The following is a 23180-nucleotide window of genomic DNA, read 5'->3' on the forward strand; positions in this document are numbered from 1 at the left end:
GAGTGCCGGCGGTGGGGTGGTTCAAATAGCCTCGGCTATCACCTCATTATGTCCGGTCGTGATGGTCAAGTGGATTAAGGCGTCTTGTACATACCAGTTGCGTTGCTTCTGGGAGTATGGGTTCGAGTCACTTCTGGGGTGTGAGTTTTCAGTTGCATATTGTCCAGGGGACCATTCTGGCTTGTTCGCATTTGTGTTCCTCACGTGTGCCCCTAAGAATGAGGTGATTTGGTAAAATGCTATGCCCAAGATAACTATCCGAGTGCCGGCGGTGGGGTGGTTCAAATAGCCTCGGCTATCACCTCATTATGTCCGGTCGTGATGGTCAAGTGGATTAAGGCGTCTTGTACATACCAGTTGCGTTGCTTCTGGGAGTATGGGTTCGAGTCACTTCTGGGGTGTGAGTTTTCAGTTGCATATTGTCCAGGGGACCATTCTGGCTTGTTCGCAAGTATATATATATATATATACAACATGTGTATCAAAACCATGTTTATATGGTATACATCTCAGTGCCATAATCTAATTTAATGTTAGAGGACAATATAATGAACAATAATGAAAGGGGAAATTACACAGCATACATGACAGTAATACATCCGAGACCTAAATTTATACATTCTCCATCATAGTTCACATAATATTTCCTATACAGCATTATGTAGGACTACATAAATTAATATTCGTGATACTAGGCTAATCAGCCAAGACATCACTATACAGTTTGAGCACATCATACACCAGCTACAGTATGATCATACTGGTGTATGTGTGGTCATAACACCACCTCACACCCATATGGTAATATCACAACACACCATGGACCAGTATGGTAATATCACAACACACCATGGACCAGTATGGTAATATCACAACACACCATGGACCAGTATGGTAATATCACAACACACCATGGTCCAGTATGGTAAAATCACAACACACCATGGACCAGTATGGTAATATCACAACACACTATGGACCAATATGGTAATATCACAACACACCATGGACCAGTATGGTAATATCACAACACACCATGGACCAGTATGGTAATATCACAACACACCATGGACCAGTATGGTAATATCACAACACACCATGGACCAGTATGGTAATATCACAACACACCATGGACCAGTATGGTAATATCACAACACACCATGGTCCAGTATGGTAATATCACAACACACCATGGTCCAGTATGGTAATATCACAACACACCATGGACCAGTATGGTAATATCACAACACACCATGGTCCAGTATGGTAATATCACAACACACTATGGTCCAGTATGGTAATATCACAACACACCATGGTCCAGTATGGTAATATCACAACACACCATGGACCAGTATGGTAATATCACAACACACCATGGACCAGTATGGTAATATCACAACACACCATGGACCAGTATGGTAATATCACAACACACCATGGACCAGTATGGTAATATCACAACACACCATGGTCCAGTATGGTAATATCACAACACACCATGGTCCAGTATGGTAATATCACAACTGACCATGGTCCAGTATGGTAATATCACAACACAACATGGACCAGTATGGTAATATCACAACACACCATGGACCAGTATGGTAATATCACAACACACCATGGTCCAGTATGGTAATATCACAACACACTATGGTCCAGTATGGTAATATCACAACACACCATGGTCCAGTATGGTAATATCACAACACACCATGGACCAGTATGGTAATATCTGAACACACCATGGACCAGTATGGTAATATCACAACACACCATGGTCCAGTATGGTAATATCTGAACACACCATGGACCAGTACGGCAATATCACAACCGACCATGGTCCAGTATGGTAATATCACAACACACCATGGACCAGTATGGTAATATCACAACACACCATGGTCCAGTATGGTAATATCACAACACATTATGGTCCAGTATGGTAATATCACAACACACCATGGTCCAGTATGGTAATATCACAACACACCATGGACCAGTATGGTAATATCACAACACACCATGGACCAGTATGGTAATATCACAACACACCATTGACCAGTATGGAAATATCACAACACACCATGGACCAGTATGGTAATATCACAACACACCATGGACCAGTATGGTAATATCACATCATGGTCCAGTATGGTAATATCACAACACACCATGGACCAGTATGGTAATATCACAACACACCATGGACCAGTATGGTAATATCACAACACACCATGGACCAGTATGGTAATATCACAACACACCATGGACCAGTATGGTAATATCACAACACACCATGGACCAGTATGGTAATATCACAACACACCATGGACCAGTATGGTAATATCACAACACACCATGGACCAGTATGGTAATATCACATCATGGTCCAGTATGGTAATATCACAACACACCATGGACCAGTATGGTAATATCACAACACACCATGGACCGGTATGGTAATATCACAACACACCATGGACAGGTATGGTAATATCACAACACACCATGGTCCAGTATGGTAATATCACAACACACCATGGACCAGTATGGTAATATCACAACACACCATGGACCAGTATGGTAATATCACAACACACCATGGACCAGTATGGTAATATCACAACACACCATGGACCAGTATGGTAATATCACAACACACCATGGTCCAGTATGGTAATATCACAACACACCATGGACCAGTATGGTAATATCACAACACACCATGGACCAGTATGGTAATATCACAACACACCATGGTCCAGTATGGTAATATCACAACACACCATAGACCAGTATGGTAATATCACAACACACCATGGACCAGTATGGTAATATGACAACACACCATGGTCCAGTATGGTAATATCACAACACACCATGGTCCAGTATGGTAATATCACAACACACCATGGTCCAGTATGGTAATATCACAACACACCATGGTCCAGTATGGTAATATCACAACACACCTGAGTGATTGTGAGGTGATGGTGATATAGCAGTGATGGTAATATAATAGTGATATTGTGATAGTGATACTGAGGTGGTTACATGACAGTGATAGGGAGGTGATGGTAATATAGCTGTAATAGTGAGGTGATATAGCAGTGATAGTATAGTAATGATAAAGCAGTGATATTGAGGTGATGGTGATATAGCAGTGATGGTGAGGTAGTGGTACTGTAGCAGTGATAGTGATATATCAAAGAATGTGAAGAGGAAATGTATCAAAGTGAGGAGATAATGTGGTAAAAATGAAATGATATTGGTGTAGCAGCGATAGTGATATGTGATAGTGAGCTGCTGGTGATATAACAGTGACAACAGCTGTCATATAGTGACACCAACAATTTGTTACTCAACATGGTCAGTATATGACCCCAAGTGTGGGGCCTGAGGTGATGGTGACATATAGAGGTGATAGTGAAGCTATAGTGATACAGCAATGATAGGTGACAGTACTGAGAAGATATAGCATTGATGGTGATACAGCTGTGATTGTCAGGCATATGATACCAAAGTATTAAATACCAAAGATAGTGAAGTTATGATGATACAGTGATAAAGGTATGTCCTTAAATTACATTTGCATCAAAACACGCAGTCCATGGTGATGCAGGAGTGATGGTGATGATGGTGGTACAGTGAAGTAGAGTTGCAGCACAACACCACAGTAGTGATAGTGATGGTACAGTGAACAAGAGTGGCAGCACAACACCACAGTAGTGATGGTGATGGTACAGTGAACTAGAGTGGCAGCACAACACCACAGTAGTGGTGATGGTACAGTGAACTAGAGTGGCAGCCCAACACCACAGTAGTGATGGTGGTGGTACAGTGAACTAGAGTGGCAGCACAACACCACAGTAGTGATGGTGATGGTACAGTGAACTAGAGTGGCAGCACAACCACAGTAGTAATGGTGATGGTACAGTGAACTAGAGTGGCAGCACAACACCACAGTAGTGATGGTGGTGGTACAGTGAACTAGAGTGGCAGCACAACACCACAGTAGTGATGGTGGTGGTACAGTGAACTAGAGTGGCAGCACAACACCACAGTAGTGATGGTGGAGGTACAGTGAACTAGAGTGGCAGCACAACACCACAGTAGTGATGGTACAGTGAACTAGAGTGGCAGCACAACACCACAGTAGTGATGGTACAGTGAACTAGAGTGGCAGCACAGCACCACAGTAGTGATGGTACAGTGAACTAGAGTGACAGCACAAGACCACAGTAGTGATGGTGGTGGTACAGTGAACTAGAGTGGCAGCACAACACCATAGTAGTGATGGTGGTGGTACAGTGAACTAGAGTGGCAGCACAACACCACAGTAGTGATGGTGATGGTACAGTGAACTAGAGTGGCAGCACAACACCACAGTAGTGATGGTGGTAGTACAGTGAACTAGAGTGGCAGCACAACACCACAGTAGTGATGGTGATGGTACAGTGAACTAGAGTGGCAGTACAACACCACAGTAGTGATGGTGATGGTACAGTGAACTAGCGTGGCAGCACAACACCACAGTCTACCACAGTCACCTCCGTAATGTCACTGTGGTTGACTGCTGCCCTCACCACATCCAGGCCGCTCACCACATCACCGAAGACACCTGACCACTGGCGACCATCCTGGCGGTCCCTGGTGCTGATGGAGAATTGGGCACCCCTGGGACCCCCCGGCTCAAACCAGATAAACACAGCTCCTGCCCAGCCTGACCTCCAGTACTGCCCCTGGAGGTCAGGCAGCAGTGAGGCTCCTCCCCTACCATCATTACTCTCGTAGTCTCCGCCCTCCACCCACTCCCCCGGGTGACCCTTGTCCCACACCTCCAACAGTTTAGTGTTGCGGTAGGTGTGGCCCCGCTGGCCCGTACACAACAACACAAACTGTCTGGCCAGCGGAGTGTCAGGGGTCAGCTGGATGGTGACCCGCCCTCTTGTTGACCCCGCCCACCCGAGGTCAAGGAACGCCAGGGTGCAGGAGGGCTCCAGCATGCCCACAACCTCACTCTCCTGCAGAAAATGAAAAAAATCATGCTGATAACTGTATAACAAAATGTTATCATATTAGTTATCATAACTCAGTAAATCAGTAATGTCAGTAAGACTAGTGGGTGTAATAAAGTAACCTGGAGGGTGTGGGCGTGGGCGGGCGTGGGCTGACGCAGGAGTGAGTGGAGGTACAGCTGTCCGTCTTGTAGAGTTATCCTGGCGGAGCGGCGGCCATCTTCATCGTCAAGGACGGACAACACCCGGCCAGCCTCCACCAGCCTCTTGACGGGCTCACTCATCCTGTGGAGGTCCTCAACCTGTGGACAGTGTCAGCCCCATTATCACCTGTGGTCAGTGTCAGCCCCATTATCACCTGTGGTCAGTGTCAGCCCCATTATCACCTGTGGACAGTGTCAGCCCCATTATCACCTGTGGACAGTGTCAGTCCCATTATGTGGCACTTGTAGCTCCAGCCCCCCTCTACTGGCAGGGGGTTGGTGCTGTACCTGTAGCTCCAGCCCCCTTTCTACTGGCAAGGGGTAGGTTCTGGACCTGTAGCTCCAGCCCACCTCTACTGGCAGGGGGTTGGTTCTGGACCTGTAGCTCCAGCCCTACTCTACTGGCAGGGGGGTTGGTGCTGGACCTGTAGATCCAGCCCCCCTCTACTGGCAGGGGGTTGGTGCTGAACCAGTAGCTCCATACCACCTCTACTGGCAGGGGGTTGGTGTTGGACCAGTAGCTCCAGCCCCCCCCCCTCTACTGGCAGGGGGTTGGTGCTGGACCTATAGCTCCAGCCCCCCTCTACTGGCAGGGGGTTGGAGCTCGAACTGTAGCTCCAGCCCCCCCCCCTCTACTGGCAGGGGGGGGTGCTGGACCTGTAGCTCTAGCCCCCCTCTACTGGCAGGGGGTTGGTGCTGGACCTGTAGCTCCAACCCTAATCTACTGGCAGGGGGTTGGTGTTGGACCTGTAGCTCCAGCCCCCCCTCTACTGGCATGGGGTTGGTGTTGGACTGTAGTTCCAGCCCCCCTCTACTGGCAGGGGGTTGGTGTTGGACCTGTAGCTCCAGCCCCCCCCTCTACTGGCAGGGGGTTGGTGTTGGACCTGTAGCTCCAGCCCCCCACTACTGGCAGGGGGTTGGTGTTGGACCTGTAGCTTCAGCCCCCCCTCTACTGGCAGGGGTTGCTGTTGGACCTGTAGCTCCAGCCCCCCTCTACTAGCAGAGGGTTGGTGTTGAACCTGTAGCTCCAGCCCCCCTCTACTGGCAGGGGCGATAGTGCTGGACCAGCAGCTCCAGCCCCCCCCCTCTACTGACAGAGGGTTGGTTCTGGACCTGTAGCTCAAGACCCCCTCTACTGGCAGGGTGTGTGGGACATTTGGGGCTTGACTCTATATATTTAAATATTAATGTAATGAAATTCTATTACGAAGGACCACCCGCCTTTATAGTAAAGAGGGAAACTAATAAAAACATGATCATTAGAAAATTCCTAGATGAACCAGTAACTATGGATAAAATACTAGAGAATATGACCACTTATATTATTAATGGGCTGTATAATTAACTGAATCAAAGCCTCAAACACCTACATTGGGGGGTTATTACTGGAACTTCATACATGTCCAGGAACTAGTGTGGTTCGTGCACCAGTTCATTATGCAATAATCTAATCCTATGACCAATTATAGAATCATTATATTTATCACCAATAAGAACATAGATTATAACATGAGAAATTAATAATTATAATAAACACATGTCAATCCAAAGAAACAGTGCTCTGCATGAATAATACTACAGATAATGGAATTTAAGGAATACGGAAAGGGTCTTAGCTTGAAGACGATTTCCAAGAAGTCGGTTACGACTCATCCTCAGAATCTCCTGGACTCATCATGGAACACTGGGAGATGATTAACACGGGAAATGACAGCTCGGAGAATTCTTCACACACGCTGTAAATCAAATTATATTCAGTAGCAACAGATTGAGCTGCTAGACATCTATGTTCAAGAAAATTAAATTAAATAATGAAGGTAAATAATAACCTGTGGTTTTTTATAGTCGCTCTGCGTAACGACAAGCTACCCAGCTATAACCCCCTCCTAGATGATGCATCAAATAAGAATAAAGGTACTTAGCTAATAGGGCACTGTGTAAGTTAAGGCTTGCCGAAGTTCGCGTCCTAGGTTCAGGCTTCGTTGTAACGAACACGTGGTGTCTAGCCTAGCCTAGATGTTGACGCGCTTCACTGGCCGGTCACGTTGGGTTACACGGAACCAAATTTAACAGGTTCCTGGCCGAATGTCAAATTAAATCTCTTGACAATTCAACACGTTGTGTAAAGTGACACTGACACCAGCTAAGTTATTGTCTGCAAAGGTTCTTCACACCTCACAGTGGCGACTTTCATCTGGAGCTCTTGGTGGCGTCTACCCTGGTGGCTTGGGTAATGGCGTCTCTCTCTAAGCGCGTCGCCTCGTGTACTCGCGTCTCCTCTGTCCTGCTCCGCGTCCCGCGTTTGATACACAAATTATTTACTACGAATATTATCATTTCTCGCAGTTGTGATTGAAATGCTCGGATAAGGACGGGTTTATTATTCAGAGGAGTTAAATATTATTATTTGCCCGTTTTATGATGGTAAACGAGCAATGGAGATGAAATAAAGTCTCTCCAGGGCATTCACGCGTGACGTTAAATTTATTACCAGATAACAGTTATAACTATAAACGCTCTATTTGGCATTAGTTGGGGATCAGTTTATCTGTAAATAATTATCACACAGAACACCGTTGTTTTATAGAGAATCAAATTCAATTCTCAGACACACTGGATATAGTTGTGTTTATTATAATGGAATCTGACGCAATACTGGCGTCTGGTGACGTAAGAATTCTAGCCTTATTGTACAGATGTAATTATTAGTACATGTGAACTCTACGTTTGGTTAATTTTAATCACTACAATGATTAGTAGATTTAGTAATAATTAATAATAATACAAGTGTTGTATTTAGTGTTGGAAATTTCCAACATAACTCCGGGGGGAGAGTTTTAGGGTTGCAGTGTAATGTGGAGTACTGACACACCTATCCCGAAGTTGGTATTAATATTAGTATGTTAGTATGTTAGTACACACATAACGAATGTCCCATATTTGTCAAGGACATACAAGAAACTTAAGTCTTGCTGATTTCATGTTAAATGGAACATGTTATTATGAATTACCTAAAGTTGAGAATTAAGAAAGCTTACAATAAACTCTGAGACTGGTGTCGCTATGACATGTAATGTGTATGTTACAAATCTCAAAGTCTGCAAACTCTCAGGTACTCTAGATAAATAATGTTCTTTATAGCCTATACAACAATTAAAGATTTAAATCACACAATTCAAGCAACAGAATCTACGGTGATGAGAATGTCCTGGGTCATAGTGACTTGTAATGGTTTGTTACTTGACATCACACCACAGTATCATCATAGTTATCTAAATTGGATGCAAAAGGAATTACTCTTGGTCAGAGCTGTAATAGGCTTGCAGTTTCCGCTTACATTGTTGAGCAGCAGCTCTAGTGGGGCGGTTGCTCGGAGGATCAGAATTACTGTCCTCGGAAACTACTGGAGAAACTGGATCTGGCTGATGTTCTCGCTCAGCCAATTCAAGAGGAACCAGCTTCTCTAAAGTTTTTAGAGTAGTGTTGCCTCGGCATAAAACTTTCACTACTCTCAGGACACCTTGATGATCTGGATGAATGGCAACAATTTTGCCTATGGGCCACTCTGACCTTGGTCCATCACTGTCGACTAGTACTAGGTCCCCTGGTTTTAGTTGCACTTTATTATAAGGACTCGAAGCTCCGTAGTGGTACTCTCGTAGAGCTGTGAGGTACTCTCGAGTCCACACCTCATTCCACCTGTTAATAACCCTTGAGAGATGCTGGTAGCTTTCCACCAAGTCACCTCTGGTCACATGTGACGGGTCTATGGGGTCCTCTTCGGCTAAAGGGATGAGAGGGCTCAGTAGACCTCCATGGATCAAGTGTGAGGGACTCAGAGGCTCTCTCTGGGTGAAATCATCAGACAGGTATGTTAATGGGCGGTTATTGACTCGCGCCTCGATTTCCACAACAATGGTTTGGAGTTCGGAGTAACTGACCTTTTGTCTGTGTAAGGTTTTTCTTAAACACTTCTTGACTGTGCCTATCATTCGCTCATAGAACCCACCTTGCCAAGGGGCTCTTGGTGCTATAAATTTCCAGTGACATTGTCTCTCTGCAGGACTGACTGTACTTCTGGGTGGTTCCAGACTTCTCGTAGACAAGCTTCTCCTGTCACAAAATTGGAACCATTGTCCGATATCATTAGTTTGGGACAAGATCTGCGAGCTGCAAATCTGCGGAAGGCCTGGATGAAGGCTTCAGCACTCATATCTGAAGTCACTTCTAAATGTACGCCTCTGGTTGTAGCACATGTAAAGAGACAAATGTATGCTTTCACTGGTATCTTATCTGGGTTGCCAGTGAGAAGTAAGGCTCCTGTGTAATCAACACCAGTGGTTTCAAAAGGACGAAGATGAACCACTCTTTCTTCAGGGAGTGGTGGAGGTCCTGGGTAAGGACATACTCTAGCATCGTATCTTTTACAGATTACACAGAATTTAATTATTGACTTGACTGTCTGACGACCTTGAGGAAGCCAGTACTTTTGTCTAAGGTCGGTGAGAGTATCTAACACTCCACCATGTAAAGTACCATATTGATGGTGATGTAAAACAAGAAGTTTAGTGATGATGTGGTGACGAGGTAGAAGAATTGGATTCTTTGTGTCCAGATCAATTTTTGCATGAAGCAAACGTCCTCCACATCTTAGTATATTATGAGTGTTGGCATCTTACCAGATACCTAGAGACGTAGTTAATTTATCTGGAAGATTTTCATATTCGCTTCCATATGTCTCTTGTTGCGCACGTTTGATCCAGTAGAGGATAGGATTGGGAAACTTATGTCGAATTCCTATCTTAGCAAGAAAGTCAAACACATGTGCAGTCACTCTTAATAATTTACTTAAGTTAGAATAATTGTGAGGATCTATGGCTAAGATTCGTTGAGGTTCTGGTTCTTTCATGGGAGTGGTGATATTGGTCACTATGACTTGTGGCTTTTGTTTGGGCCACTGACCACCAACAAGCCATGAAGGTCCATTGAACCACAGCGAAGACTTGATAAGTTGTTTTATCGTTAACCCTCGAGATAAATAATCTGCAGGATTGTCCTTAGTAGGAACATGTCTGAATTTATATCCAGCAGATAACTCATGAATTTCCCTAACATGATTACTGACGTAGGGAGTCTTGTTGTTGTTGTTTCTTACCCATTGTAAGACTGCCTCGTTGTCTGACCACACGACAATCTCACCAAAGTGGATATTACCGAGTGTCTTTGTCAGGCAATGAGCCAATCTTACTCCCACCAGCAATGCAGTCAACTCCATTTGAGGTAAAGATCTCTGCTTAATGGGAGCAACTCTTGCTTTAGATGTGAGCAAAATTGATTGTGCACTATTAACTAAGTAGGCTACTGCGCCGTATGCTTTGCCAGAGGCATCGCAGAAAACATGCAAATTGGTGGGTAAGTTTGGTCCTGAAGCATTACGAGGAAACTTCAAAACACCTAACTGATTAAAATCCGTTGAGAGTATCTGCCATTTAGCTTGTAACTCACTTGGTAACGGATCATCCCATCCCATATGTTTCTGCCAGCACTCCTGCATTAGGAGTTTGCCCCTTATTAATATAGGACTAAGTAAGCCTAAAGGGTCAAATGGTTGACTGACAAACGAGAGCAGTGTTCTCATGGTAAGGGATGAGTTATCGGTTTGTACTGACTTGACATTCATCTCGTCAGTACTGGTGTTCCATTCCACGCCTAGAACCTTTAATTGATTGGGTACCTGATAACCAGGAAATTCTTTCTCGATTACCTGGTTGAGTAATTCATTATTTGAGGCCCATGACTGTAGTGGCATATTGGCTCCTAATAGCTCACGGTTAGCCTCATGGTAGATTTCTACCAAATTAGTTTGATCATTAGTTGTTCCCTGGAAATTGTCGACATACAAGTTGTCGCTAATGTCTGCCTTATATGGGCTGTTTGATTTCCTCAAATGTGTGTCTAATGTTGCTTGCAAAAGAAACGGTGAGGACGTAGCTCCGAATAATACTGAGGCAAAACGATATGTGATGACTTCACTGTTAGGATCCAATGGGTCCTTAATCCAGAGAAATTTTGTGTAGCTACGATCTTCCTCCTGCAAACCTACTCGGAGGAAAGCTTTGCTGATATCAGCAGTATAGGTGAAAATACCATTGCGAAATCGTAACAGCACATCATGTAGCCTTTGTGTTAGGCTAGGTCCCGTTTGGAGACATTCATTTAAAGACACACTTCTTGGCTTTACTTTAGCACTACAGTTAAAGACAATACGAATAGGTGTTGTCAATGAGTCTTTCACCACAGCGTGATGAGGTAAATAATGACCTATTTTCCGGTCATCGTTATCAACAACTTCAATAAATTTACTGTCAAGTTGTTGTTGGATGAGTTGATGATACATGTTCAGTTTGTCTGGCTGCTTCTGTAGTCGTGCTAATTGAGACTGCAATTGTGAGGCTGCCATAAAATAATTAACTGGAAGTTGTGGATGATTCAACTTCCATGGGAGTTTTACCCAGTATTGTTTATTTTTGTAGACAACTGTATCCAGATATTGCTGGTAAGTCCACATATCATCAGGGCTTGGTTGTTCAGGGATAATACCCAAAGTGTCTAAATCCCACAAACGATGTACAGGTGGATCAGACTCAATATCTTCAGATATCTCTCTGAAACGTAGGGGTGACTGTTCCAAGCCTAGTCACGCCACTATTATGTTATTAGATTGTTGGTTTGTTGACGCTGGATTTTGTCGGAAAAGCACCGGTCCCGTAAGCAATTTGCCTCCAGCAGACGACAACAAATTCATTCCGTGTTGTCTGGTGCATCCAGTTATAAATTTGTAATAATGATCCGCGCCTATAAGTATTCCAACATCAGTGAGGCAGTCAGAATTTATTTTATAATCTGCTAGCCTCATGCGGTTTCGTTTAAGATGTCTCGCAGTGCGAGCTAATCCTGTGACCTGTAGGTCTGTAGGAAGTTTATCTACTACTACCGCTTGTATTGGACTAGTGGAAGATCCGAGTCTCACTAATACCTTAACTACTTGGTATTCACGAGGTCCACTATTCGTCAAGAAACCAGAAATATTTAGCCTCACACTTTTGGCAGGTTTTAAATTTAACTTATCTACTAACTGTTGTGTAATGAAGGTTTTCTGTGATCCTTGATCAAAAAGACCTCTAGTGTTAACTTTGGATCTTCGGTTTATTAGTCTAAGTTGAGCTGTAGGCAGAGTGATATTATTGCCTGACTCAGTAGCAAGTACATTTATTTCTTGATGCACTTTGCAATATTGCACTGCGGTAGAATTCGTGGAATTCTCCCCAGTGGTCATGGTTGTTGTAGAAGATTTTCTACATAAGGCGTAGTGATGTACACCTTGGATGCATCTGTTGCAGGAACGTAGCTGCACTACACATTTTTTGGGATCATGAGAGCCCATGCACTTAGTACACTTGTGTATTTCTTGCAACCTTTTAATCCTAGTATTATAAGTAGGATAAACAGAGCATTGGTAGGTGGCATGTCCTTGATTACAGAACAGACACCTTCTATCTTTGTTTGACTTGGTCTCTTTAGTAGACAAGTCATTGGTTATCTCAGAAGGAGACACCGAATAAGTACCTACATTTCCACTTCTTTTCCCAGTGGATGGAGTAGTCTTGGATTTATATTTACTAGACTTATTCAAAGTCGGTTTGGGTTTAACTGAAGTGTCAGTATTAGCTGAGTTACGATGGGAGTTAGTAGAGGAGTTTGTAACTTTCTCCCCATCTTGGTTGGCTCTTTGTCTTTCGACTAAGGTATGCAGACCTTCTGTGATCTCTTTCAAAGTCAAAAAGGTCTTATTGTACATAGTACACAACTTATCTATAGTTTCTCCTGGCAACTTTCGCCTAACAACTACTTTAGTCATCCATTCAGCTGACTGAATCTGGACTTTAAGGCTTAAGGCCTTGAGTAAAGACTCTAACTCTAGCCTGAAATTTTGGAGAGAATCTGCCGAATTATTAGCAGAGGGTAAATCTAGCAATTTTTGAACTAAGACAGTAATAGTTCTCTCCGTGTTATCGTAGTTGGTTTTGAGCAATTGAACAGCTAATGTGTAACCATCACTGGTCAGTGTGATATTAGAGATTACTTTCAAGGCTTCATTTCGTAACAAGCCTTGTAAATAAGTGAATTTGGTGGTTTGAGGAACGTTAGCTTTAGAGTCCACTGCATCTACGAATTTACTCCAGAAATCGTCCCAACTTTCTGTATCTAATCCTGAAAATGTAGGTAAGTCTAAAGTAGGTAAACGAACCTCTGGTAGTTGGTTACTGAATTGAGACCCGGTGTTACTGGTATTGGATTTAGATTGTTTTGCTAGTTTAGATAGCATGTAAAGTTTATCTTGAGTCTCATCTTCATACTGGGAGATATCGTCTACAATTTGACTTACTTCCTCAGGATCAGTTTCTGTGGTATTCAGTAGAGTAAGATAAGACTGACTTGTAGACTTAACTTGATCAAATTTCAGATCAGCTACTCTTACTGATGTCTCTAAGTGATAAGAGTCAATGGGAGTATCTTTAGATAAGCTCTCAGCCTTGTTAATTAGTCTGGTCAAATGACCTTTAAGGCCAATGTAGATTCTCCTTAATTGTTCAGGAGTAGCCATGTTGGGCTTGGGTCCAAACTTCATGGAATTAGTATATGTATCACTAATGAAGCTTGGGTACTTGTTCATTAGTTGACAAGTAACATTAAATGTATAGCCTAATTTAAGGTGGCTAATTTATACTCTACCTCACTTGAGGTTAAATGTACCTACCTAACAACAAGTAGCTAGATATTTTGTGCACTGTCTGAACTTTACCATTAGTTCTCGTCCGGTTAGCTCTTCTATATCACCATCAGAGGTAATGGGGATCATCCAGCAATACACAAAATAGATACATACAAAATAATGAGTACAAGAGAAATATTATGGAGACACTCCAATCAGAGTTATCTCAAAGTTTAATCCCACCCTGGATAGGGTCAGCACAAATAATATAATACATACACTACTGACTAGCTTAAATCTAGTCGTGATAATTCCTAACTAAGAACTATAAATTTATTTAGTCTGGGCTTGTACCAAATTCAGCACAATCTCAGCCTAAATTCTACCTAATAAGATTGGTAAAGATTATTGTGGTGCAGTAAGGTGAATATAATTGTGCTGTATTTTTGGGTTTTTTGTTTTTATAAGAGTGCACTTGCACACACAAGTGAAAACATATAAAGGTTATGAGCTGATGCTCCTGGTGACCTAAAGATTCTTACTTCAGTATGAAGTGTAGGTCTAAGTGTTGTGGGCAATTGACTGTGTCCCACTAGTGCTACCTTATACATGAGGTGAAAGTAGCAATGTATTGGTGTGACTTAGACTAACTTATGTGTTACGCTGTTGACAGACACAATTAATTAAATGGTTAGTCTAGATTACATCACACAAGGATTAGTTATTAATAATTAGTATTTATAATTATAATTTATGTTTATCCGGTTCAATAAGGACCATAATGTGGGACATTTGGGGCTTGACTCTATATATTTAAATATTAATGTAATGAAATTCTATTACGAAGGACCACCCGCCTTTATAGTAAAGAGGGAAACTAATAAAAACATGATCATTAGAAAATTCCTAGATGAACCAGTAACTATGGATAAAATACTAGAGAATATGACCACTTATATTATTAATGGGCTGTATAATTAACTGAATCAAAGCCTCAAACACCTACATTGGGGGGTTATTACTGGAACTTCATATATGTCCAGGAACTAGTGTGGTTCGTGCACCAGTTCATTATGCAATAATCTAATCCTATGACCAATTATAGAATCATTATATTTATCACCAATAAGAACATAGATTATAACATGAGAAATTAATAATTATAATAAACATGTCAATCCAAAGAAACAGTGCTCTGCATGAATAATACTACAGATAATGGAATTTAAGGAATACGGAAAGAGTCTTAGATTGAAGACGATTTCCAAGAAGTCGGTTACGACTCATCCTCGGAATCTCCTGGACTCATCATGGAACACTGGGAGATGATTAACACGGGAAATGACAGCTCGGAGAATTCTTCACACACGCTGTAAATCAAATTATATTCAGTAGCAACAGATTGAGCTGCTAGACATCTATGTTCAAGAAAATTAAATTAAATAATGAAGGTAAATAATAACCTGTGGTTTTTTACAGTCGCTCTGCGTAACGACAAGCTACCCAGCTATAACCCCCTCCTAGATGATGCATGAAATAAGAATAAAGGTACTTAGCTAATAGGGCACTGTGTAAGTTAAGGCTTGCCGAAGTTCGCGTCCTAGGTTCAGGCTTCGTTGTAACGAGCACGTGGTGTCTAGCCTAGCCTAGATGTTGACGCGCTTCACTGGCCGGTCACGTTGGGTTACACGGAACCAAATTTAACAGGTTCCTGGCCGAATGTCAAATTAAATCTCTTGACAATTCAACACGTTGTGTAAAGTGACACTGACACCAGCTAAGTTATTGTCTGCAAAGGTTCTTCACACCTCACAGTGGCGACTTTCATCTGGAGCTCTTGGTGGCGTCTACCCTGGTGGCTTCGGTAATGGCGTCTCTCTCTGAGCGCGTCGCCTCGTGTACTCGCGTCTCCTCTGTCCCGCTCCGCGTACCGCGTTTGATACACAAATTATTTACTACGAATATTATAATTTCTCGCAGTTGTGATTGAAATGCTCGGATAAGGACGGGTTTATTATTCAGAGGAGTTAAATATTATTATTTGCCCGTTTTACGATGGTAAACGAGCAATGGAGATGAAATAAAGTCTCTCCAGGGCCGCGCGACGTTAAATTTATTACCAGATAACAGTTATAACTATAAACGCTCTATTTGGCATTAGTTGGGGATCAGTTTATCTGTAAATAATTATCACACAGAACACCGTTGTTTTATAGAGAATCAAATTCAATTCTCAGACACACTGGATATAGTTGTGTTTATTATAATGGAATCTGACGCAATATTGGCGTCTGGTGACGTAAGAATTCTAGCCTTATTGTACAGATGTAATTAATAGTACATGTGAACTCTACGTTTGGTTAATTTTAATCACTACAATGATTAGTAGATTTAGTAATAATTAATAATAATACAACAGTGTTGTATATAGTGTTGGAAATTTCCAACAGGGTGTTGTTCTGGACCTGTAGCTCCAGCCCCCCCCCCTCTACTGGCAGGGGGTTGGCGCTGGGCCTGTAGCTCCAGCCCCCCTCTACTGGCAGGGGTTTGGTGTTAGACCTGTAGCTCCAGCCCCGCCCCCTCTACTGGCAGGGGGTTGGTGCTGGACCTGTAGCTCTAGCCCTCCTCTACTGCCAGGAAGTTGGTGCTGGACCTGTAGCTACAGCCCCCCCCTCTACTAGCAGGGGTTGGTGCTGGGCCTGTAGCTCTAGCCTCCCTCTACTGGCAGGGGGTTGGTGCTGGACCTGTAGCTCCAGCCCACCTCTACTGGCAGGGGGTTGGTGCTGGACTGTAGCTCCAGCCCCCCTCAACTGGCAGGGGATTAGTACTAGACCTGTATCTCCAGCACCCCCTCTACTGGCAGGGGGTTGGCTTTGAAACTGTAGCTCCAGCCCCCCTCTACTAGCAGGGGTTGGTGCTGGGCCTGTAGCTCTAGCCTCCCTCTACTGGCAGGGGGTTGGTGCTGGACCTGTAGTTCTTGGCCCCCCTCTACTGGCAGGGGGTTGGTGCTGGACATGTAGCTTCAGCCCCCCTCTATTGGCAGGGGGGGGGGGAGGATGGTGCGGGACCTGTAGCCCCAGATCTCTTCTACTGGCAGGGGTTTGTGCTGGACCCCCCTCTACTGGCAGGGGGTTGGTAGTGGACCTGTAGCTCCAGCCGCCCCCCCCTCTACTGGCAAGGTGTTGGTGCTGGACCTGTAGCTCTAGCCCCCTTCTACTGGCAGGGGTTGGTGCTGGACCTATACCTCCAGCCCACCTCTACTGGCAAGGGGGTTGGTGCTGGACCTGTAGCTCCAGCCCACTTCTACTGGCAAGGGGGTTGGTGCTGGACCTGTAGCTCCAGCCCACCTCTACTGGCAGGGGGTTGGTGCTGGACCTGTAGCTCCAGCCCCCCTCTACTGGCAGGGGGTTAGTCCTAGACCTGTATCTCCAGCCCCCCTCTACTGGCAGGGGGTTGTCGTTGAAACTGTAGCTCCAGCCCCCCTCTACTAGCGGGGGGTTGGTGCTGGACCTGTAGCTCCAGCCCCCATCTACTGGCAGGGGGATGGTGCTGGACCTGTAGCTCCAACCCCCCCCCCCCCTCTACTGGCAGGAGGGTTGGTGATGGACCTGTAGTTCCAGCCCCTCCCCCCCCCTCTACTGGCAGGGGGTTGGTTTTAGACCTGTAGCTCCAGCCCCCTTCTACTGGCAGGGGGTTGGTGCTGGACCTGTAGCTCCAGCCCCCATCTACTGGCAGGGGGGTTGGTGTTGGACCTGTAGCTCCAGCCCCCTCCCCCTCTACTGGCAGGGGGTTGGTTTTAGACCTGTAGCTCCAGCCCCCTTCCACTGGCAGGGGGTTGGTTTTAGACCTGTAGCTCCAGCCCCCTTCTACTGGCAGGGGGTTGGTGCTGGACCTGTAGCTCCAGCCCCCTTCTACTGGCAGGGCGTTGCTGATGGACCTGTAGCTGATGCCGCCCCCCCCCCTCTACTGGCCAGGGGTTGGTGCTGGACCTCTAATTCCAGCCCCCCTCTACTGGCAGGGGGTTGGTGCTGAACCTGTAGCTCCAGCCCCCCCCCTCTACTGGCAGGAGATTGGTGCTGGACCTGTAGGGTCAGCCCCTTCTGCTGGCAGGGGTTTGGTGCTGGACCTGTAGCTCCAGCCCCCCCCCCTCTACTGGCAGGAGATTGGTGCTGGACCTGTAGCTCCAGCCCCCCTCTATTGGGAGGGGGTTGGTGCTGGACCTGTAGCCCTCGCTCCCTTCTACTGGCAAGGGGTTAGTGCTGGACCTGTAGCTCCAGCCCCACTCTACCTGCAGGGGGTTGGTGCTAGACCTGTAGCTCCAGCCCCCCTCTATTGGCAGGGGGTTGGTACTGGACCTGTAGCTCCAGCCCATCTCTACTGGCAGGGGGTTGGTGCTGGACCTGTAACTCCAGCTCCCCTCTACAGGCAGGGGGTTGGTGCTGGACCTGTAGCACCAGCCCCCCTCTACTGGCAGGGGGTTGGTGCTGGACCTGTTGCTCCAGCCTCCTCTACTGGCAGGGGGTTGGTGCTGGACCTGTTGCTCCAGCCCCTCTCTACTGGCAGGGGGTTGGTGCTGGACTTGTTGCTCCAGCGCTCCTCTACTGGCAGGGGTTTAGTGCTGAACCTGTAGTTCCAGCCCACCTCTACTGGCATGGGGTTGGTTCTGGACCTGTAGCTCCAGCCCCCCTCTACTGGCAGAGGGTTGGTACTGGACCTGTAGCTCCTGGCCCCTCTCTACTGGCAGGGGGGTTGGTGCTGGACCTGTAGCTCCAGCCTCCTCTCTACTGGCAGGGGGTTGGTGCTGGACCTGTAGGTCCAGCCCCCCTCTATTAGCAGGGGGTTGGTGTTGGACCAGTAGCTCGAGCCCACCTCTACTGGCAGGGGGTTGGTGCTGGACCTGAAGCTCCAGCCCCCCTCTACTAGCAGGGGGATGGTGTTGGACCAGTAGCTCTAGCCCTCCTCTACTGGTAGGGGGTTGGTGTTGGACATGTAGCTCCAGCCCCCCCCCCTCTACTGGCAGGGGGTTGGTGTTCGACCAGTAGTTCCAGCTCCCCCTCTACTGGCAGGGGGTTAGTGCTGGACCTGTAGCTCCAGCCCCCCTCTACTGGCAGAGGGTTGGTGCTGGACCTGTAGCTCCAGACCCCCCCCCCCTCTCTACTGGCAGAAGGTTGGTGCTGGACCTGTAGCTCCAACCCTCCTCTACTGGCAGGGTGTTGGTGCTGGATCTGTAGCTCCCGCCCCATTCTAGTGGCAGAGGGTTGGTGCTGGACCTGTAGCTTCAGCCCCCCCTCTACTGGCAGGGGGTTGGTGCTTGACATATAGCTCCAGCTCCCCCCCTCTACTGGCAGGGGGTTGCTTCTGGACCTGTAGCTTCAGCCCCCCCCCCCTCTACTATCAGGGGGGTTGATGCTGGACCTGTAGCTCGACCCCCCTGGTGCTGGACCTTTAGCTCCACCCCCCCTCTACTAGCAGGGGTTGGTGCTGGACCTGTAGCTCCACCCCCCTGGTGCTGGACCTGTAGCTCCACCCCCCTCTACTGGCAGGGGGTTGGTGCTGGACCTGTAGCTCCAGCCCCACCACTCTACTGGCAGGGGGTTGGTGCTGGACCTGTAGCTCCAGCCCCCCTCTACTGGCAGGGGATTGGTGCTGGACCTGTAGCTCCAGCCCACCTCTATTGGCAGGGGGTTGGTGCTGGACCTGTAGCTCCAGCCCACCTCTACTGGCAGGGGGTTGGTGCTGGACCTGTAGCTCCAGCCTCTCTCTACTGGCAGTGGGGTTGGTGTTGGACCAGTAGCTCCAGACCCCCCCCCCCCCGTCTCTACTGGCATGGGGTTGGTGCTGGACCTGGAGCTCCAGCCCACCTCTACTGGCAGGGGGTTGAATTTGGACCTGAAGCGCCAGCCCCCCCCCCTCTACTGGCAGGGGGGATGGTGCTGGACCTGTAGCTCCAGCACACCTCTACTGGCAGGGGGTTGGTGCTGGACCTGTAGCTCCAGTCCCCCTCTACTGGCAGGGGGTTGGTGCTGGACCTGTAGCTCCAGCCCCCCTCTACTGGCAGGGGGTTGGTGATGGACCTGTAGCTCCAGCCCCCCTCTACTGGCAGGGGGTTGGTGCTGGACCTGTAGCTCCAGCCCCCCCTCTACTGGCAGGGGGTTGGTGCTGGACCTGTAGCTCCAGCCCCCCCTCTACTGACAGGGGTTTGGTGTTCGACCAGTAGATCCAGCACCCCCTCTACTGGCAGGGGGTTGGTGCTGGACCTGTAGCTCCTGCCCCCCCCCCCTCTACTGGCAGGGGGTTGGTGCTGGACCTGTAGCTCCTGGCCCCCCCTCAACTGGCTGGGGATTGGTGCTGGACCTGTAGCTCCAGGCCCCCCCTCTACTGGCAGGGGGGTTGGTGCTGGACCTGTAGCTTCAGCCCCTCTCTACTGACAGGGGGTTGGTGCTGGACCTGTAGCTCCTAGCCCCCCCTCTACTGACAGGGGGGTTGGTGCTGGACCTGTAGCTTCAGCCCCTCTCTTCTGGCAGGGGGTTGGTGTTGGACGTGTAGCTCCAGCCCCCCTCTATTGGCAGGGGGTTGGTGCTGGACCTGTAGCTCCTGCCCCCCTCCCTCTACTGGCAGAGGGTTGGTGCTGGAACTGTAGCTCCAGCCCCCCTCTACTGGCAGGGGGTTGGTGCTTGACATATAGCACCAGCCCCCCCCCCCTCTACTGGCAGGGAGTTGGTGCTGGACCTGTAGCTCCAGCCCCCCCTCTACTGGCAGAGGGTTGGTGCTGGAACTGTAGCTCCAGCCCCCCTCTACTGGCAGGGGGTTGGTGCTGGACCTGTAGCTCCAGCCCCCCTCTACTGGCAGGGGGTTGGTGCTGGACCTGTAGCTCCAGCCCCCCACCATTACTGGCAGAAGGTTGGTGCTAGACCTGTAGCTCCAGCCCCCCCCTCTACTGGCAGGGGGTTGGTGCTGGACCTATAGCTCCAGCCCCCCCCCTCTACTGGCAGGGGGTTGGTGCTGGACCTGTAGCTTCAGCCCCCCCCTCTACTGGCAGGGAGGTTGATGCTGGACCTGTAGCTCCACCCCCCTGGTGCTGGACCTGTAGCTCCAGCCCCCCTCTACTAGCAGGGGTTGGTGCTGGACCTGTAGCTCCATCTCCCTTCTACTGGCAGGGGGGTTGGTGCTGGACCTGTAGCTCCAGCCCCCCTCTACTGGCAGGGGATTGGTGCTGGACCAGTAGCTCCAGCCCACCTCTACTGGCAGGGGTGTGGTTCTGGGCCTGTAGCTCCAGCCCACCCCCCTCTACTGGCAGGGGGGATGGTGCTGGACCTGTAGCTCCAGCTGACCTCTACTGGCAAGGAAGTTGGTGCTGGACCTGTACCTCCAGCCCCCCTCTACTGGCAGGGGGTTGGTGCTGGACCTGTAGCTCCAGCCCCCCCCCCTCTACTGACAGGGGAGATTGTGCTGGACCTGTAGCTTCAGCCCCCCCTCTACTGGCAGGCGGTTGGTGCTGGACCTGTAGCTCCAGCCCCCCTCTACTGGCAGGGGGTTTGTTCTGGACCTGTAGCTACACGCCCCCCTCTACTGGCAGGGGGTTTATCCTGGACCTGTAGCTCCAGCCCCCCTCTACTGGCAGGGGGTTGGTGCTGGACCTGTAGCTCCAGCCCCCCCCCCCCTCTACTGGCAGGGGGTTGGTGCTGGACCTGTAGCTCCAACCCACCTCTAATGGCAGGCGGTTGATGCTGGACCTGTAGCTCCAGCCCTCCTCTACTGGCAGGGGGTTGGTGCTAGACATGTAACTCCAGCCCCCCTCTACTGGCAGGGGGTTGGTACTGGACCTGTAGCTCCAGCTTACCTCTAATGGCAGGGGGTTGGTGCTGGACCTGTAACTCCAGCTCCCCTCTACAGGCAGGGGGTTGGTGCTGGACCTGTAGCTCCAGCCCCCATTTACTGGCAGAGGGGTTGGTGCTGGGCCAGTAGCTCCAGCCCCTCCCTCTACTGGCAAGGGGTTGGTGCTGGACCTGTAGCACCAGCCCCCCTCTACTAGCAGGGGGTTGGTGCTGGACCTGTTGCTCCAGCTTCCTCTACTGGCAGGGGGTTATTGCTGGACATGTAACTCCAGTCCCCCCCCTTCTACTGGCAGGGTGTTGGTACTGGACCTGTATCTCCAGCCACCACTCTACTGGCAGGGGGTTGGTGCTGGACCTGTTGCTCCAGCCCCCCCTCTACTGGCAGGGGGTTGGTGCTAGACTTGTTGCTCCAGCGCTCCTCGACTGGCAGGCGTTTAGTGCTGAAGCTGAAGTTCCAGCCCACCTCTACTGGCATGGGGTTGGTTCTGGACCTGTAGCTCCAGTCCCCCTCTACTGGCAGAGGGTTGGTGCTGGACCTGTAGCTCCAGCCCCCTCTCTACTGGCAGGGGGGTTGGTGCTGGACCTGTAGATCCAGCCCCCCTCTATTGGCAGGGGGTTGGTGTTGGACCAGTAGCTCGAGCCCACCTCTACTGGCAGGGGGTTTGTGCTGGACCTGAAGCTCCAGCCCCCCTCTACTAGCAGGGGGTTGGTGTTGGACCAGTAGCTCTAGCCCTCCTCTACTGGCAGGGGGTTGGTGTTGGACATGTAGCTCCAGCCCCCCCCCCTCTACTGGCTGGGGGTTGGTGTTGGACATGTAGCTCCAGCCCCCCCCCCTCTACTGGCAGGGGGTTGGTGTTCGACCAGTAGTTCCAGCCCCCCCTCTACTGGCAGGGGGTTGGTGCTGGACCTGTAGCTCCTCCCTCTCAGTACTGGCAGGGTGTTGGTGCTGGACCAGTAGCTCCAGCCCCCCTCTACTGGCAGAGGGTTGGTGCTAGAACTGTAGCTCCAGCCCCCCTCTACTGGCAGGGTGTTGGTGCTGGACCTGTAGCTCCAACCCTCCTCTACTGGCAGGGTGTTGGTGCTGGATCTGTAGCTCCCGCCCCATTCTAGTGGCAGAGGGTTGGTGCTGGACCTGTAGCTTCAGCCCCCCCTCTACTGGCAGGGGGTTGGTGCTTGACATATAGCTCCAGCTCCCCCCCTCTACTGGCAGGGGGTTGCTTCTGGACCTGTAGCTTCAGCCCCCCCCCCTCTACTATCAGGGGGGTTGATGCTGGACCTGTAGCTCCACCCCCCTGGTGCTGGACCTTTAGCTCCACCCCCCCTCTACTAGCAGGGGTTGGTGCTG

At 48.5% G+C, this 23180-nt stretch overlaps 1 protein-coding gene across 1 annotated transcript in view; it reads right to left on the reverse strand.

The window, feature by feature from the left end:
* Positions 1-3741: 3741 nt before the first annotated feature.
* LOC138361177 (peptidyl-prolyl cis-trans isomerase-like) overlaps positions 3742-23180 on the reverse strand; it is a 36871-nt gene continuing 17432 nt past the window's right edge. The window contains exons 2-3 of the mRNA XM_069320614.1: positions 5147-5326; positions 3742-5030 (exon numbers count right to left, since the gene is read on the reverse strand). Of these exons, the coding sequence (XP_069176715.1) occupies positions 4518-5030; positions 5147-5326 (693 nt within the window). The 3' untranslated portion in view covers positions 3742-4517. The remainder of the gene's footprint in view (positions 5031-5146; positions 5327-23180) is intronic.

The sequence above is a fragment of the Procambarus clarkii genome, unplaced genomic scaffold (assembly GCF_040958095.1).
Source record: "Procambarus clarkii isolate CNS0578487 unplaced genomic scaffold, FALCON_Pclarkii_2.0 HiC_scaffold_223, whole genome shotgun sequence".
NCBI classification, from domain to species: Eukaryota; Metazoa; Arthropoda; class Malacostraca; order Decapoda; family Cambaridae; genus Procambarus; species Procambarus clarkii.